General features: G+C 36.1%; 2 protein-coding genes across 6 annotated transcripts; one reads left to right on the top strand and one right to left on the bottom strand.

The window, feature by feature from the left end:
• Positions 1-296: 296 nt before the first annotated feature.
• On the top strand, positions 297-7,386 carry LOC125858208 (uncharacterized). Of its 5 annotated transcripts, none has more exons than XM_049537920.1 (13): positions 297-675; positions 1,338-1,389; positions 1,721-1,993; positions 2,095-2,169; positions 2,253-2,311; positions 2,405-2,540; positions 2,724-2,820; positions 2,894-2,960; positions 4,256-4,354; positions 4,689-4,778; positions 5,093-5,247; positions 6,247-6,348; positions 6,818-7,386. In XM_049537920.1, exons 3-13 carry the CDS (start codon positions 1,741-1,743, stop codon positions 6,936-6,938), a joined length of 1,254 nt encoding a protein of 417 aa, XP_049393877.1. In that variant the 5' UTR covers positions 297-675; positions 1,338-1,389; positions 1,721-1,740; the 3' UTR covers positions 6,939-7,386. The 5 variants fall into 5 exon arrangements, with proteins under 5 accessions (XP_049393877.1, XP_049393878.1, XP_049393879.1 ...); XM_049537921.1 differs by having other exon boundaries at positions 305-675; positions 1,710-1,993; XM_049537924.1 differs by having other exon boundaries at positions 327-500.
• Positions 7,387-8,374: 988 nt separating this feature from the next.
• Positions 8,375-15,926, bottom strand: LOC125859628 (asparagine--tRNA ligase, chloroplastic/mitochondrial). Its single transcript, XM_049539412.1, has 15 exons — positions 15,442-15,926; positions 15,272-15,340; positions 14,339-14,449; positions 13,124-13,228; positions 11,840-11,977; positions 11,197-11,277; positions 10,771-10,848; positions 10,552-10,620; positions 10,365-10,439; positions 10,188-10,271; positions 9,981-10,067; positions 9,771-9,866; positions 9,621-9,695; positions 8,959-9,085; positions 8,375-8,686 (listed from the first exon to the last, which is right to left on the bottom strand). Exons 1-15 carry the CDS (start codon positions 15,844-15,846, stop codon positions 8,571-8,573), a joined length of 1,716 nt encoding a protein of 571 aa, XP_049395369.1. The 5' UTR covers positions 15,847-15,926; the 3' UTR covers positions 8,375-8,570.
• Between the last annotated feature and the right edge of the window lie 509 nt (positions 15,927-16,435).

The following is a 16,435-nucleotide window of genomic DNA, read 5'->3' as shown; positions in this document are numbered from 1 at the left end:
TTTCTTATGATTACTAAATTATTTGATGGAAATTTTGACTCTAATATTAAATAACGGAGGTGATCAAAAATCGAAAAAGGCTGTATTCGGCCTTATATAAAATGCAAAACACCTTCTCCAAATAATTGTCGTTACATTAGCACTAACTACCAAATTAATATGACAAATAAACGCCTTCTGGAAAGCAACTTCAGCAGTAACAAATAACAATAATACTATTATTACTATATTAATTTACTCTTAACCCTTCAATTTTAAAAATAATTTTTGTTCTATGGGTTTAATTTTCTCTCTCTATCTCTCTATTTGTGACGATTGCTTATCAAGATTTCAACTGTACGTTGAAGATTGAAGAAGCTTCCTTTATTTTTCTTCAACTCTTTTTTAAGACCCATTTTCTGTCTGTATTCCTCTCTATTTATTGTCTTTGTCACTTTTTTTTTTCTTCCACAAATGTTCCAAGATTGAAATTTGTCAGCTGATTTTACAACCAAGTTGAGGTTGAGTTGATTCCTTTGTATTTACCTTTTCACAGAGGATTTGGGTTTTGCTTAATTAAGCTAAAGAGTTTCTATAGTAGGGTTTATTTGCTTCATTTTGAATCAATTCCCAGAAAATACGAACCCCATCTTCTTGTTTTTTATGGAAAATTTTGGGTCCTCTGTTTCAAACCAGGTATAATTTTCAATAATACGAAGTGGGTCTAATGATTTCAATGTTTTTCGATCATATTTGTGCAAAATCTGAGCTGAGCTGCGACAGAATTTGATTTGATTTGATTTTGGAAGCTTTAATACAATTGAGTTGAATTGGGTTTCTTAAATTCTCATGCTTATGGAGTTTTGGTAATAGGGGGTTGGCTGTTTAGCTGCTCCACTATCGACCCACTTGGGGATAATTTGATAAATTTGAACTTATGAGCTTAGTGCGCTTGGCTCAAATTAGTTGTACAAGTTGGGTTTTGCTTATATGTTCGTTTGCTTTATTAAATGGGGTTTGCAATTCTTTACTCCAATGTTACGTGAATTAGAAGTTTGTGGTTCTCTTTCTTTCATCTTCCTTTTTAGTTCCCCTTTCGAGAGAAGAAAAAGGTACTTTTTTGTGACTTTTTTGTAATTGGGTTCAAAGCCGCCAACTTGTTTGATAAATCTGTCCAAGTTCATTATTGAAGGAAGAATTTTAAGTTTTTGTTAGAGGTAGAAACACAAGTCTGGTAATGTAGAAAAACCAATGCACCTGTCACTTTTCATGCATTTCTTGTGATCTCCTTTTTCCTCTTTATTTTTACTGCCTGTTTGCACCTATACTCACATAAATATTCTTTACTTATGATGCAGAAATTACTAGAGAAATTGACCTATTGCCTAATCTGCTGATTATAAAACCAGGGTAAGCTGGTTTGTTTTTATATATTCTGTTTAGACACCTTTTGTGCATATTCAACAGAAGAGTTTGTTGACTTAACAGATGGTTCTAGTAGCAGTCTATGGGATAGTACTCGTGAGCAGCCAACTGTTTGTTGGTTGCTCATTTATTGTGATTTTATTTCACTTTATGACTAGTTTCCATCCTGAGTCATTCAAATTTTCTTGTGATGATTTTGCAGGGTTATTCATGTTAGAATTTTTTCCCTAAATGTGTTCACGATAGAGGTCGTTATTTTTATTATCATAATTTTTGTCTTATGACCATTCTGTAATTTATGGTAGTGCTCTGGCAGATACGAGAAAATTTTAGGATATGGGATGCTTTGTTTCGACGCCGCAGGATACTGGTGGGAATAGAAGGCGGCCAGGAAACATTGGCGAGGTGTCTGTATTTGTTCCCGGATTACGTATCCCTAAGCCGGTTGATTTCTCTCTTGCACTTGGTGATCAATTGTCGAAAACCCTGGTGGAGCGCCTTTCCGCTCTCAGGACCAGAATAGTGGTTATGGCAGGGCAAGAAGCTCCCACAATTACAAGGACGAGAAGGAAAACTGCTACTCAGCATGGTAAGTTGCAGAAGAAGCATAGATATATCTTTCAGAATTTGACCATGTTTTTGTTTCTTTCCTTACATGTGGATATGATGCATAGCAGCTATTTCTTGCAGGAGGTTCAACCCTTGCTGATCTATTGCAGGCTCTCGAAGATTATTTGCCTGCTCTTTTGGGGCTAGTTAAAGATGGTACATACTTTGGCTGCTATCTCGTTAGCATTTGCACTTTGTTGATTTTAATTGTGAGATGTTGTCTTCTTGGCCATTTTCAGGTAGCACATTACAGCATAAAGTGCAATTTATTTGGGTCAATCAAGAGGATGATGCAGAGGTCAGACTAGAATATATTTTCTTTTCATCTGTAGTCTTCCATGTGGTTTTGCCACCATGAGGAAAAATTGTCTTATTTGTCAAAATATTTCAGGAAACTGCAATGTTTAGTGCTTGGTATGAAATACTGTCCGTTTTGCACTTGATGGCAACACTGTCATTATCGCAAGCTAACTTGCTGCTTCTTCCTAGAACATCTCTTGATGGTTATTCACCAAAGGTATCTGAAGGTGGGTATTTCTCTCATGTTTAATTTTGCAGATCCTGTAAATGCAAAGTAAATGTCTTGACGTGTTCTTTTAATTTATAACACTTGTTTCTTGGCAAAGTCTCTAAACTTCTCTTGGGACTCATCTATCTTCGGTTTCAAATTTTTCTTTCTTCTTCCTCATTTTATGTTTAACATCTGACAGAGAGCAGGCGATCTTCTGTTGATATTTTCCTAAAGGCTGCTGGATATCTTGACTGTGCAGTTCGAAATGTTCTTCCCCAGTTGCCAGCCGAGCAAAGGTTTTGATACCTATGCAATTCAAATTAATTATGTCAGGGGTTAGATTTTCACTATCATTTGCTTTGTATTTAGGAGAAACCTGCCGGTAGACCTCGCTGAAGGAGTTCTGCGAGCATTGTGCCTCCAAGCATTAGGGCAGGTAATAGCACATTCATAGCCTATCTTGTTTCGGTTGCATATTTGAAAATTTAAAATGCCCAAATAAAACCAATACTTTTTCCATGCTCTACTGAATATTCTCTCTTTCTGCATCAATGAGTACTCAATGATATCTGAGATTGTTATGGGTGAATTTGGACGATGTAATTATATGAAGGAAAACAAATCTGCTTCTAGTGATGAACCTTTCAGCTTCTCTTTACTTGACTACCATATTGTTAACATCCCAGAAAAGTCAGTAACATTCTAATAGTGCGCCTAAGACATCACAATTTTTGTGTGAGGGCTCAGCTAGGAATTTCTATATTAATTGATAGGATTTGTAGAACTATCTATGACCATATGTAGCAGATTTGCTGAAGAAGAAAATGATTATTTTTCATGGATCGACTCAATAAACACTGGAATGAAACATGAAATATTCATGCAAGGTTAACACTATATGTGCTATCTTGTCAATCTCGAAATCCTATTTTTTGTAGTCTCTGTCCAAGTGTGTAGTTTTGCTTTTGCATTGGTTGTTAGTGGAACTTGACATGCCGTTACCTATGCTTTCAAGGGATAGAAGCATACTCTAATGACACTAATTAACAAACTGCAAGAAACGTGTTTAGTAACTAGAGACGGCAAAAGCAATCTTACCTAGGCTTTCAAGGATGGAAGCATACTCTAATGCACACTAATTAACAAAGTGCAAGATTTGTTTTTAGTATCTATAGACAGCAAAAGCAATCTATTTTTCAAAGATTTATTGTTATAACTGTGAACAATTGCGAAGAGGATCTTCTGGATGCATGCTTAATATCTAAATGCAGCAAAACAACTCCATTTGGCAAAATTTCTGTTATAGAAATGTGCATGTAGTGAAATGAATCATCTGAATTTTAGGGACCTAAATTCAGCAGACTTTCATGCATTTAGCCATTTAGATTATGTCAGGCTAGTTCTAATATCATTCTATCCCTGAGCATTAGACACATGCTTGTTATTTTGGCTGTAATATGGTGTTGTCCATTTGCTTCCTTGTGCTAATAGTTATTGTTGAATGAAACTGTTAGCTGTTGCTAAATACTTGGTTGCGCGGACTCTTCACTTTTGATGCTGCGCCCGTGTCGGACTCTCCAAAAATGCACTACTTTTGGCGAATCCGATGCACACCTGTTGAAATTTTTGAAGAGTCTGAGCAACATAGGCTAAATATCTAGTTAAGAGAATGTGTACTATATGGATTCAATTTTCTTCCCTAGCTGATGTTACTGTCACCGGTGATCTTAGGCCGTTGATATTCAACTTGGACTTGCAATTGACAGTACTAAAGCAACACTGGCTGTCAAAAGAAGGCTTGCTTGTGAGATGGTAAAATACTGGCAGCAGGTACTGAATCCTCTTGCCAAAGCATACTCGCTTGCTTTGTTTGATAGAGAACCATATGAATCCTCTATATGATTTTGCTATAATCTAGTTCATTTCATTCCAATGCTAATTAAATTTGGGCATCTCTGAATGTCATACTTATTGCGATACGGGTAACTTGTTTATTCCCAACTAGCTGGCATTGGGTATGCGGATCATTTGCTTCCATTGGAGTCCTTGGTCCTTTAAACTCCTTCCCCTAACATAGTAATAGAAAGAGGAAAATAAAGCTGTGTTACTTTACTCCAGATAGTGTCTGAGATATCAACTACTTTGTTTTTTTGTTACCATGCAGGCTCAAGATAACATCATGAACCTTCCATTATCAAATGGTTGGGGAGAAAAGCATAGGCTTTTCGTGAAGTGGAAATATATTGAAGCCAAGGTATCTTGTGATTCTCTTTCTTGTGTTTACTTCTTCAATTGCAACCTAAAATCCTCTTAAGTATGTCATGGAATGGGTATTTATAGCATAAAGTAACTATGATTCNNGAATTTCTCCAAAGTTTAGGGGTTTTGGAGAATGGAGACTAAGACTAAGAGTTTAGGGGTTTTGGAGACTAAAAATTGTCTCTACTCAACTTCGTAATCCATGTATTCATACTGGTCTTGGCAAAGTTTCTGCAGCTTCTTTGCCTTCTAAATCTATTACCTTATTCTTACCACAAGTTTATGCATGACACATAAAATTCTGTGTAGGCTTCAGCATACTATTATCATGGTCTAATCCTTGACGAAGGAAACACAGAAAAATCTCATGGAATGGCGGTAGCTGCCCTGCAAGCAGCTGATGAGTATCTTAAAGAAAGTAAGAAGGCATGTGAAGCTTTCAATGCAGCCATTCCTCTATCCAGGTAAAGTTGGACGATCCATTTAACGTTTTCTTCCCTTCATTACTCTTCGACTCCCTGTACTTAATATAGCTCTTTATATCACTTGCTATGCAGTGAAAGAACTTATTTTGGAAAAGAAAAAAGTGGAAAAAACTACTTGCAGCTCTGCTATAGATTAATTATGAAACCAAATCTATAATAGAGACCAGAACTATTAAGAACATTGGGAACCTATCTGTATGTTTAACTCCTTTAGTTATCAAATTTGATTACGAAATACCTCTTCCAATCAGATAGGTTAGTGCAGAGTTTCAGTTATGGCATTCATCTAGTGACTCAGATGATAGAACCGATCTTCAGTTTATCTTCACCTCAAGACTTCCAACAGGTTTCCTTTGGTCTTGTTATTCATCAATTTGTGTTATATCCCGGTTAATATCTCTTTTTTATCCTTAGTGTTTCCATCTTTCTGGGAAACATCTTTGAGCATACATCGTTTTCAACAGAACCTCTAAAATATCACTTCAAATGGTAATCAGATATCCTTGGATGTTATTTAAAAAAAAAAGATATCCTTGGATGTGTTTTCTCAAGATGTTACTGTATCTAAAACTAGTGTTGTTTAAATTTCGGTGTACATGAAGCAGTGTAATGAGTAGGTTGCTTCTAGACTTAATAGGATGACTTTACATTTAAAGGCTCATACTAACTTGTAGAAGTAGTGTCTAGTACTCAAAATTTATCAGACTGGGAAACATCATATTTTCATTTGAGCAACTTCTACATCCATTGATATGCTAAACTGATATTTCACCAGAAGCATCTAGAATCAGAAACTGCATTAAGCTGTGTTTTGACAATGAGCTTGCTGGTGCGCAGGAAGACCATCTGCTGATAGGCTCACCTAATTTTGTCCCCCTCCCCCTTGTGTGGTTGTAGCATATGCTATCATAACTTTTTTTTTTCTGCCCCACCTTATCCTTTCTTTTCTGTCTGCCTGACTTCCATTTGCCAATCCAGAAATCCTCCACTTTGGGGAACGATGAAGTATCTTGCCGAGAAAATCCCAAAGGACACTTCGAGCAAGGTGCGGATCAACAGGGATTTGTACTCTTATGAAAAGTAAGTTTTCTTTTTGTGGCTTTGCAGATATGATGACACTAGGCTGCAGAATCGCTTATCTGAAGTAGATTGCTAAAGTTTGATATTGATTTTGAGGAACAGCATGTTTTCCTTGTATATATTTTGAATTTGGATTGACATATTACAAGATTGCCTCTTGACTTTGATGAGGTACAGAATTGTAATAGTAAGGGAAAGCCTCTTTGCTGCACAGCAAATTAAACCAACCCCTTTGAGCCGAAATAAGATTTAAAAATTAAAGATAGACTAAACTATCCCCACCCACTTAAAAAAAAAAGCGCAGTTATGACATCCAATTACAAAGAGTAGAAATGCAGCAAGTGTTAGATATTATTGTCTCTAGGGAAGTTTTTAATGAAATAGTTGATGCATGTTTTAAGTTTAATCAATGTCCAATATAGAGTTTCCATGCTGGAAAAATACTTATACCTGACGAGGATTGCTGTAGGATCATGGAAACGGCCCCAACGCTGCCAGACTTTGCGTTGGCTCTCAAACCTGATGAATATCAGCTTCCTCATGTGGATGCATCTTGGGATGATGAAACTAACAGGCAGGGGACAGCTTAACCCCGAACAAGCTCAAAGGGTGACTTATTCAGCTCATCAGATTTCAGACTCTGGAAAATCCAGACTGCTTGAAAATGCAGCATGACTGTCGTCATATCTCCAAGATATCAAACTCTTGCTATTCGCCAAAGGTCCCGTCTTTGCTGCACCTCTAGTTGAATGTGATCTCTATTTCTTCCAGTAAATTTAATCTTTCTTTCCTTTTTCCTATTAGATGTATAGTCAACCCTGTGAGTGAGTTCTGTACAAGTCGCTTTGCTTTTGTTTGTAATCTTTGATCAACAGGAAAAAGGATGTATTTCTTTCCCAGCCTACCAAATAATTTCTAGTTCCACTGTCCACCAACATGAAGCCAGAACCAATTGTGCAAGTTGTTTGAAAGAAAATGCTTTTGTATAAATTCCACAATTTGTGTCTTTTGAAGAAGCTTATTAGCTAAAAGAACCTCCTCTGTATCTTTACTTTTTTCAATTCCAATTTCTGACTTGTAAGTGTATAAAATGCAAACAGTTCTCCGGAAACTATTCAAATGCTAGATCTCTTTGGCACTGAGCCTTTAATGAGAAGTTCAGCTCCTGAAGAACTAGAAATTTATCATCCTATGCTTGAAACTAGTGAAAGTAAGAGACAGGAAAAGGAAGGGAGAGTTCAGAAAAGTGTTTTCTTCCTTGTAAGATTTCTTTGGCAACGACTCTTAATCAGAGTTAGATTTCTCATATGGTCACTCAAATAATAGATATTATCTCAGAAAGTTGCTCCTTTTGTTGAAAAAATTGGAATAGAAAAGAAATGCGGTTTTTTGAGATAATAACTATTAATTGAGTGAGCATTTTTTAAAATGGAGAATACTCAAGTTGTTGCAGAAATAGAAAATTTTCATCCTGTGCTTGGAACTAGTGAAAACAAGAGTGGATAATGGCAACAAATAGAGGAAATAGGAAGGGGGAGATGAGAAAGCCATTTTCTTCCCTTTGTTTTGGTGTTGGGTGGAAACTGGAGGGCTGGAAATCACAAGTTTTTAGTACTTTTGAATAAAGATACACACTCAAAATAATTTTTCTTCAGAGCCCTTCTCCGTGAGTTTGCTCCGCTATTAAAATGTTGCATTTGAGTGATGCAGAGTTAAATACACCTTATAATATATGAACCACATCTACTGCAACAATGAGTTGATTATGTTGGACCCATAAGTTACTGAAAAAGTTTTTGCTCGAAGGCTGATGACTTGACAGTAAAACCACAGTTAGACTAGATTTTGTAACTCTCACCAGTTAACCAGCTTTAATCACACAAGCTGTTTTCCTTTTTTTTCTTGATAAAAAAAATCCCGGTGTCTAACGTGCAGTAAAAAAAAAAAAAAACCTTTAAATGGCACCACTACATTGGGAACCCTGCAACTTATCAGGTTTTATGAAAACACAATTTTTTGGTGTGTTCATAGCTCTAATTATTTCCCAGAAATGACTATAACTTCCACCATTTTAACACGTTCTACAAAATCTATATAATGAATGAATAGTGAAAAGACAAAAAAGGGATTACAGAAGGTAGTATTGGTGACATTGCACCTTTTTGGACCGATTCATTTTTTATCAAGGTACATTAAGAGTAGTACCCTTTTAAGGTCAAAACTCAAAACTCTGCAGAGCCGGGTGTTCGAGGGAAAGGTATTGCATCTCTGATATTGTCTATTCCAGTCGCAAATTGCACGAGCCTTTCAAAGCCTAGTCCAAATCCAGCATGAGGAACTACAGCATAAGAAAAGGAGATGTCCAATTATAATCTTATGCCGAAAATGAAAGACTATAACATGATGGAAATCTGGAAAATCAGCATTTATATCACAAAGGTATTGCAGGAAGGGTAACTACTTGAAGGCAAGTTGCAGCCAAATTTAATTTAGCAATATCAAAGTTGGATCAACAATAAGGTGCATGCATTACAATGCAAAAGTTCTTGAACTTTATGATGGTAAATTCAAGCAAGAAAACACCAAATTTATTTAACAAACTCAAATCACCTGAACCATAACGTCGCAGATCAAGATACCACCAAAAGCTTTCTTTGTTGAGGTTCATGTTATCCAAACGTTCCTCTAGGTATTCAAGGCGTTCCTCTCTTTGACTTCCACCAATAAGTTCCCCAACCTGAAGAAGAAAACAACCTTGAGACATTGAGCTAGAACAATATTATACGTCAGACCTGTCCATCACTTCGACTGGTTCAACTTTATCAAATAAATGGAATCTGGAGCTCTAAGTCACCTAGAAACAACAGTTAACAGTCAGGCATCACAAAAGAAAAATATTAGTGGGTTCCCGGCAATCCCAACCTGTACGACATTGACTTTGCTCGGGATTCAGATTCATACACGAGCATTTCATGCTATGAATAATATTATTGGGTTTCGCATGAATTCCCATCTCATGATAATGGGTGGGGGTGGGGAGATGGTATCCATGACCATCCTTTAAATGTAGGATTCCATGTCTCATCAGTTTCTAGACGATAAAAATAGGAAACAGCTATGCGTAAAAGAGGTGGTTTATCTGATGTGAGATGTCTATTTTAGTGTAACTGAGTAATAACTAATGAAAAAACAATTTACTCTACATTTGTTTGATTAGTAAAAGAAAATATATCCATGACAAGTAAAGAATTGACTAAGTTTATGGACTCTACCCGAGGTACCAACATATCCATGGCTGCAACAGTCTTTCCATCATTGTTCTGCCGCATGTAAAATGCCTTGATGTCCTGAAATTATGGAACACCGTCAATTAGCTGAAGTCCCCTACAGCTTCCATAATAAATGCAGGTAGGAAGCTAAACCTTCGGATAGTCTCTAATAATCACAGGACAACCACCAAAAGCCTCCTCGGTGATATATCGTTCATGCTCACTTTGCAAATCACATCCCCATTTCACCTACCATACACAGAAGCAGCCATTACAATATAAGGAGAAGTAACAGAAGTATGGATGGAGAGAGATTGGCCAAAAACTGCATGTGAGAAAGCATGCAAATAAAAGCACACCTACCGGGAAATCAAACTTCTTTTTTGCTTTCAATAGAAGCTCAACAGCATCAGTGTAACTCAACTGCACAAAGTTCTTCTCAACAACATCCTGTGGAGCATATGATCAACAATGAGACCAACTATTAGGTGCACACTATAGAGTATAGAACCCCAGCGTTGTGGAGAACACGTTGAGAAGAAAACACATCAAATTCGTAGAAATTCATACGGTAAGTCTATTGATGATCCCTTTCTCAATCCAAGTGTCAAAAAAATCCATATCTTCTTTGCAATTCTCCAACACATATTGCACCTTCCAAGCAGATACGTCAATGCAAAAGTCTAGTTGTGAGAACAAAGTAGTAAATATTCACTAAGGAACAGCGAGATGTGAAAAGTAACATACTACATACTGGAGATAGGCAGTAGCACAGGCCATGTCATCATCCAAGTCCGCAAAAGCTAGTTCTGGTTCAATCATCTTACACAATAGAACTTAGTGTCAACATTTTATTGGTTTCTGTCCAAATATATGGAAAGAAATATATAAAGAAGTTCCACTATGTTTTATCAGTTTTAGTGTATAAGCTAACCCAGAATTCGGCTAAGTGTCTGGAAGTGTTAGAATTTTCTGCTCTGAATGTAGGGCCAAAGGTGTAGATCTGAAAACCGAAAGTCAACATTGTTAGAATATGAAAGAATGAAGACAAAAGCATGAAGGATTCTGTGTCCAAAAGATTAAGTTGGGAAAAATGGTTACAAGCCAGAGAAGGCAGTAACATATGAAACTGAAAAATGAGAGGAGACTCTACATCGGAGAGCGCAGTAGCATATGTTTCACCATTGAGTTGCCCAGACACTGTTAAATATGCTCGTTTCCCAAAGAAGTCCTGCAACACGGATGCAATTTACAAGAACTAACTAGACAGTTATTACAGAAATCCAACATCAAATGCATGCACCTATTAACTTTCAGAAATTTAAAAGTTCACATTGCTTGTAAGGATAGAAACAGACTCGAGCCTGTTTGGATGGGCTTATAACTTTTAAATTATTTTTGTTATTTTGGCTTTAAAACAAGTGTCTAAAAGCAGTGTTTATTTCACCCAAACACTAAAAAACTGCTTAAAAGCTATAATTATGTAAATAAGCCACCAATCCAAACAGGCTCTTAAACTGCTAGCTAATAGAATTCACTCTAAAATGGGCAAAGCACCCTGTTTGATGATTTGGCTTACTTGTGACCAGTCAACAGAACCAGATTCAGTAGTAGGAATAGCACTAACTGGTGAATCTCCACCTTCATTGGAGTTTGGAATCTGTTTGGCAAATAAACATCTTACTCAAGCATGAGATATTTCATAAAAAAAAATATAAGGAAAGTTCTACTTAGATATTTAAATCTAACAAAGTATTGTAGGGATTTGAAAGAATTAAAAAGAGTCAAATAATGTTTATATTTTGCAAAGTTATATGCACAGTAGCAAGAAAAAAAACTAATCAAGAAGAAAGAGACCAAGACAAAGTTAACCATAAGAAACCATCTATATATCTAATAGAAGACAAATAAAAGCATTATTTCCGCAAGACTAACAAGACTAGAGGTAGACTAAGCTTTAAATCTTTGTGTTAAACAGTCTAAACAACAATATGACAATGCAAAGTAACATGATGTAGAATTTTGATCTTTCAATGCATCATCCTCTTAACCGTCAACCAAGTTCAGAGCTTTGTTACTTGTTTCTCTTTTCCTCCCTTTCTTAGTTCTTAGAAGAGCTAATTAATGTGAAGAGAGAAGGCACAAATTGTGCTAGACCACCAATTGGGAATTTTGGAAAAGACCACATAGATGATGTGACATATTAAATCAACAATACATACCAAAGTAGTAACACAGAATTGCTCGCCAGCTCCTTCACAATCAGAAGCAGTGATTATTGGACTTGAGACCCAAACAAAGCCATTTTCTTGGAAAAACTTGTGTGTGGCATAGGATAAAGCATTCCTCACCCTCGAAACCTAAAAGAAGCTGACATATCAAATTAGGGACCGGAAAAGATAAGGATATCGTCTTATAATAGAAGTTTGCATCCATAGAAACAGAGAAATCTATCAAACACAGGAAATGCAATGGCTTCTACGCATGCAGATTTTAACTCCCAAAGAATTTATATCCCATGGGTGATTTCACTAGTCAAGTTAATCACTCCTTCACATTAAGTCTAATGCTGTATATAGAAGACAACTTACCCTTTCAAAATGCCAAACCCATTGTGGTTTCATTAGCAAGATCAATGCTACCCAGCTACCCTGTACTAGCTTCTTAAGAAATGCTGAGTGCCACCTAATAGTAAACCAATAATTTGACATCTCCACAAAAAGGGGATTCGGACAATGTAAGTTAATAGGTAAAATAGAGAATCAGTATTACTTGCCTCAGAAAAGGACAGCTAGACAAGAACCTTGAGAATTTTAAGAACTAGAAAAATAGCTTCCCCATGTGATATATTTGCACAAGGTCTATTGTAACTATTCTACAATTTATTCCCCATCACTAGTTACATTTTCTTGTCATTATTGGACTGTGATCCAAAGAAAGGTTTACCTTTTTGGTACTTATATGAGATCTGAAACTGATGGCTATACAGATAAGGGAATAAGGATGAAGGGGCTAAACAGAAAAGGTAGTTTTGTTCTAGCATCAACTGATCACAGGCTGCAGCGGCAACCATAATTATAAGCAGGAATATATATAATTATCATGAAAAATGGATGTAGAGAAAGTAATTATTTTCTTTCTTTCTTAAACCATTACAGGTGAAGTAGCTAATTTTTCTTATAATAGGGAATTGATTTGTAAGTATGTCAAATAGAAAGGGGTATATCAATAACCACTTGGAGGCAAGGTAAACAAGCAAACTTATTGTATGGACGACCAAATAGAATACTTCCTAATTACATGCAATTAACATCATTTTACTACCAAACTAACAAACAAACTTATTGTATGGAAGACCAAATAGAATACTTCCTAATGACATGCAATTAACATCATTTACCTACCAAACTACATGAATATTCCAAAACCTCCCAAGAGAATACAGGTAAACAAAATGAAAAAATTGAAAACTAGAAATGACAAAGTGCAACTATCCCAACTCATACCGCACCAAAAGTGTTTGTTCGAGGGCGAAGGTGAGCCTTTGTTCTCAAGAATTCTCTGCTGACCCTTTTCTTCTGGATGGGGAAAGAAGGATCACTTTTACCAACCTGCAAGCAAACCAACAAGAGCAAACCTACTGATTAAATGGACAGTGTCATTGGGTATGTTGTTGTTGTCATAACATAGGCAACAATTAGATAAACATGAGAACTACGCAAACACTCCAATTTTCTGACTATAAATGGCACTATGTGGGCAAGATAAGCATGCTTCTTGAAATTTATCTAAATGGAGCCGCTAAAGTGTTCTTGTAGTTTCTGCCATTTGTTTCCGACAAATTTGACTCATTTTATACTTAGATAATGAAGGATTGACAGGAAATTAGTTCCAGGGTTCAAAATTCTCGAGTCAGTTAAAAAAAAAGTGCAAATTATGGTATCAAATTCAGCATTCATAAGCTGGTAGCTCAATATAAACGACAAATTCTTCTTTGGCATCTAGCAAGCCATAAAACAATGTCATAAGCACTGAGATTTTTTGATGACTGTACCCTCCCATCCCCACTCATTCTCTCTATACCATGCTCTATGTTGAACTCTTAAATCTGTTCAGGGAGTTGATCTTATTCCGAGCTAGTACAGGAAAGAATTTGAACCACCATAGCAGTTCCCCCTGAACCTTCTCAATAACTATGTTCAACAAGCTATAAATAAATTGTTGGAGTTGGCATGTGATCAGAGTAGTTATTAGCTAAGGGCAAAAAGTTGCAGCAATATTGAAATTCTTGGTGAAAGATTCAAGTAGGCACGGAGTTAACTATATCACTCTACTCGCTGGTGGAGTCTCGAGATCTGCTGGAAGACCATGAACATCATCTAACTTCAAATACATTTCAATAACTAATGCACATGTTGTGATTTATAAAAATAATGCAATACACAAATACAACATCTAAAATTACAATATGGATAAGCTTATTTGGAGGCAGAAGATGTATTATTATGTATGTGTATAGTTCCTCTTAGGATCTTATAATCTAGTTGCTTCTCATATCCTCTCTTCCGAAAAAAACTAAGTCAAGAATTCCCTGTCATAGGTAGATGCTCTGTAAGGATTGTTATCAAAAGAAAATAAAAATACCCTTAGAAGTAAGGATGTTTAAGCAAACTCATAAGCTTAAAGCATTGACAACTAGATGAAATTGACAAAGTCCTTACCACTACAAGTTTCTGAACCTTCAACTCAATTTTCTGCTTTGACCCTTGGCTGCTGACTACAGTACCTTCAATCCATACTGATGCACCAGTTGAAATTAAGCCATTCTCCACCTATAAGAAATGTGTGGAACAAAGTAAACAAGCATTGTAGATTGAAACAAGCAGGTCAACCAAGTCAGATACCAAGTTGAAAACCCCATGAAATTGAATCCAAGTCTATGACTATGATTTTTCTCAAGTTAGGGAGAGACAGCTGAATATGGAGCCTTAAATGTTATCTTCCTAAGAAAGAACAAAATAAAAAGAAAATGATCAGTAAAAGATATTTACATCCATGTTTTTTCATAATCTCAAGTTCCACTAGGTGCATTCTGGAACTAGCATACACAGAAAAATATCTAGAGCCTAAAGCAAAATAGTACCCGAGAAAATACATGCATGACACCTTAACCTGCTTCCAATCACATAAAAATAGAAATTTACAAGAATGGCTATCCAAGGGGCATGGCATGTGGTTTGACACCCACAAAAAAATACGAAAGTGATTTTCTAAGTGCGTGCTTGCAGACCGTGTCCAATGTCTAAGTATGAGTTAGCTAAATCGTACAATTCTTCAGAAAGACCTTTCCTTCAACATTGAACCCCTCATACTTGCACCGATCGGTAAAAGTAATCACCTTTCCTGAGGGGCAAACTACACTTGTTTTGTTTCTTTCAAATATAAATTAGTATATGTGACTCTGCAGGTATCAAAATGTACCTCCAAAATTTATGCACAACTTCTCTTTTTGAAATGGACTTCATTTACCTCCAAAAAATTTGCACATGAGCTAATGATAATAAGTAATCAGCACAAACTGTAAACTAAAATGTATTTTCTAACAACTTTAAGCTAGCTGGTCACTCACACAGTAAGCTACAAACAGTCAGTACCTGATCATAACCCTCAGCATCAGAACCCATAACACATTGCATATTTGAAAGACAAGAACCATCATTAATCTGCACATTAGACAAACCAGCCAAAAATTAACAATCTCAAATCATTACATATGCCAAAAAAGAAGAAGAGGCAACTCCTCGGTTGCAAGTTATGACATTACATCAATAAACGTCACACTACTCTGAGCCCTAACCGTGCGAACCCATCCTCTAACCACCAAAGTCTCACCAAGACGGTCCAAACCTTCTTCAGGCCCTCCCTTTATGTCCGCAACCCTCAACCTTTTCCGAAATTCCCTAACTTGTTCAGTTTTTACACCCTCTTTTGTCTCAATATTTTCAAATTTGGGTCTTTCAACTGCTTCTCCGGATGAAATAGCGGCGGAAACCACAGAGCAAAAGCTCCGTCGACGGCTCAAGTAGGGTGTTGGATGCAGCTTTGGAGGGTATGATGAGTAGAAATTGGGGTTTAAGACTTTGATAGGACTTCTGTAATGAGTGAAGAACCGGACGGCGTAGAAGGGCTTAAGGCGGAGGGTGGTGGCCGGAGACAGAGCACCAGCCATTTTTTTCAGCTAAGTCTTTTGAGTAATGCTATCACTGCCAATGGTCTTTTACTGCCCATATCCGGATATCCGCTCAGAATACAAACCCGGTTGACGTAGGTGAGATTAAATATAAGAATAGGTCTAAAATAATCCATTGACTATACACTTAACGGATTTAGCTAACTATTCAAAAATTTATCAGTTTTGGTCCTTTAATTATATATTTTACCAATTTTACTTTCCTAACTATAAACTTATCGATTTTAGTCTTTTAAATATTTAAAAACTTATCAGATTTGGTCTTTGTCCATTTTTTTAAATATAAATAGCTTAAATTTATATTAATAGAAATCTTCGTGAAATAAAATATTTAACCTAGTTTTTAAGTTGTTTCTCTATCACAACTATTTTTTCTTCAAACTACTCTTATGAAAATAACAATAACGTCAACGATTCAAAATAAAATTAATGAGGAAAGAAAATATAAGTCCTAATTTTATTCAATGAATGATAAAATTAAGCATATAGTTATTGTTAATGACTTCCACACTTTAATATGCTAATCAATGCGAATTTTATTTAAATATTATTTGTGCACATTCAAAAA

Source organism: Solanum stenotomum, chromosome 3 (assembly GCF_019186545.1).
Source record: "Solanum stenotomum isolate F172 chromosome 3, ASM1918654v1, whole genome shotgun sequence".
Lineage (NCBI taxonomy): Eukaryota > Viridiplantae > Streptophyta > Magnoliopsida > Solanales > Solanaceae > Solanum > Solanum stenotomum.
This window is presented reverse-complemented; position numbering and strand designations above follow the sequence as displayed.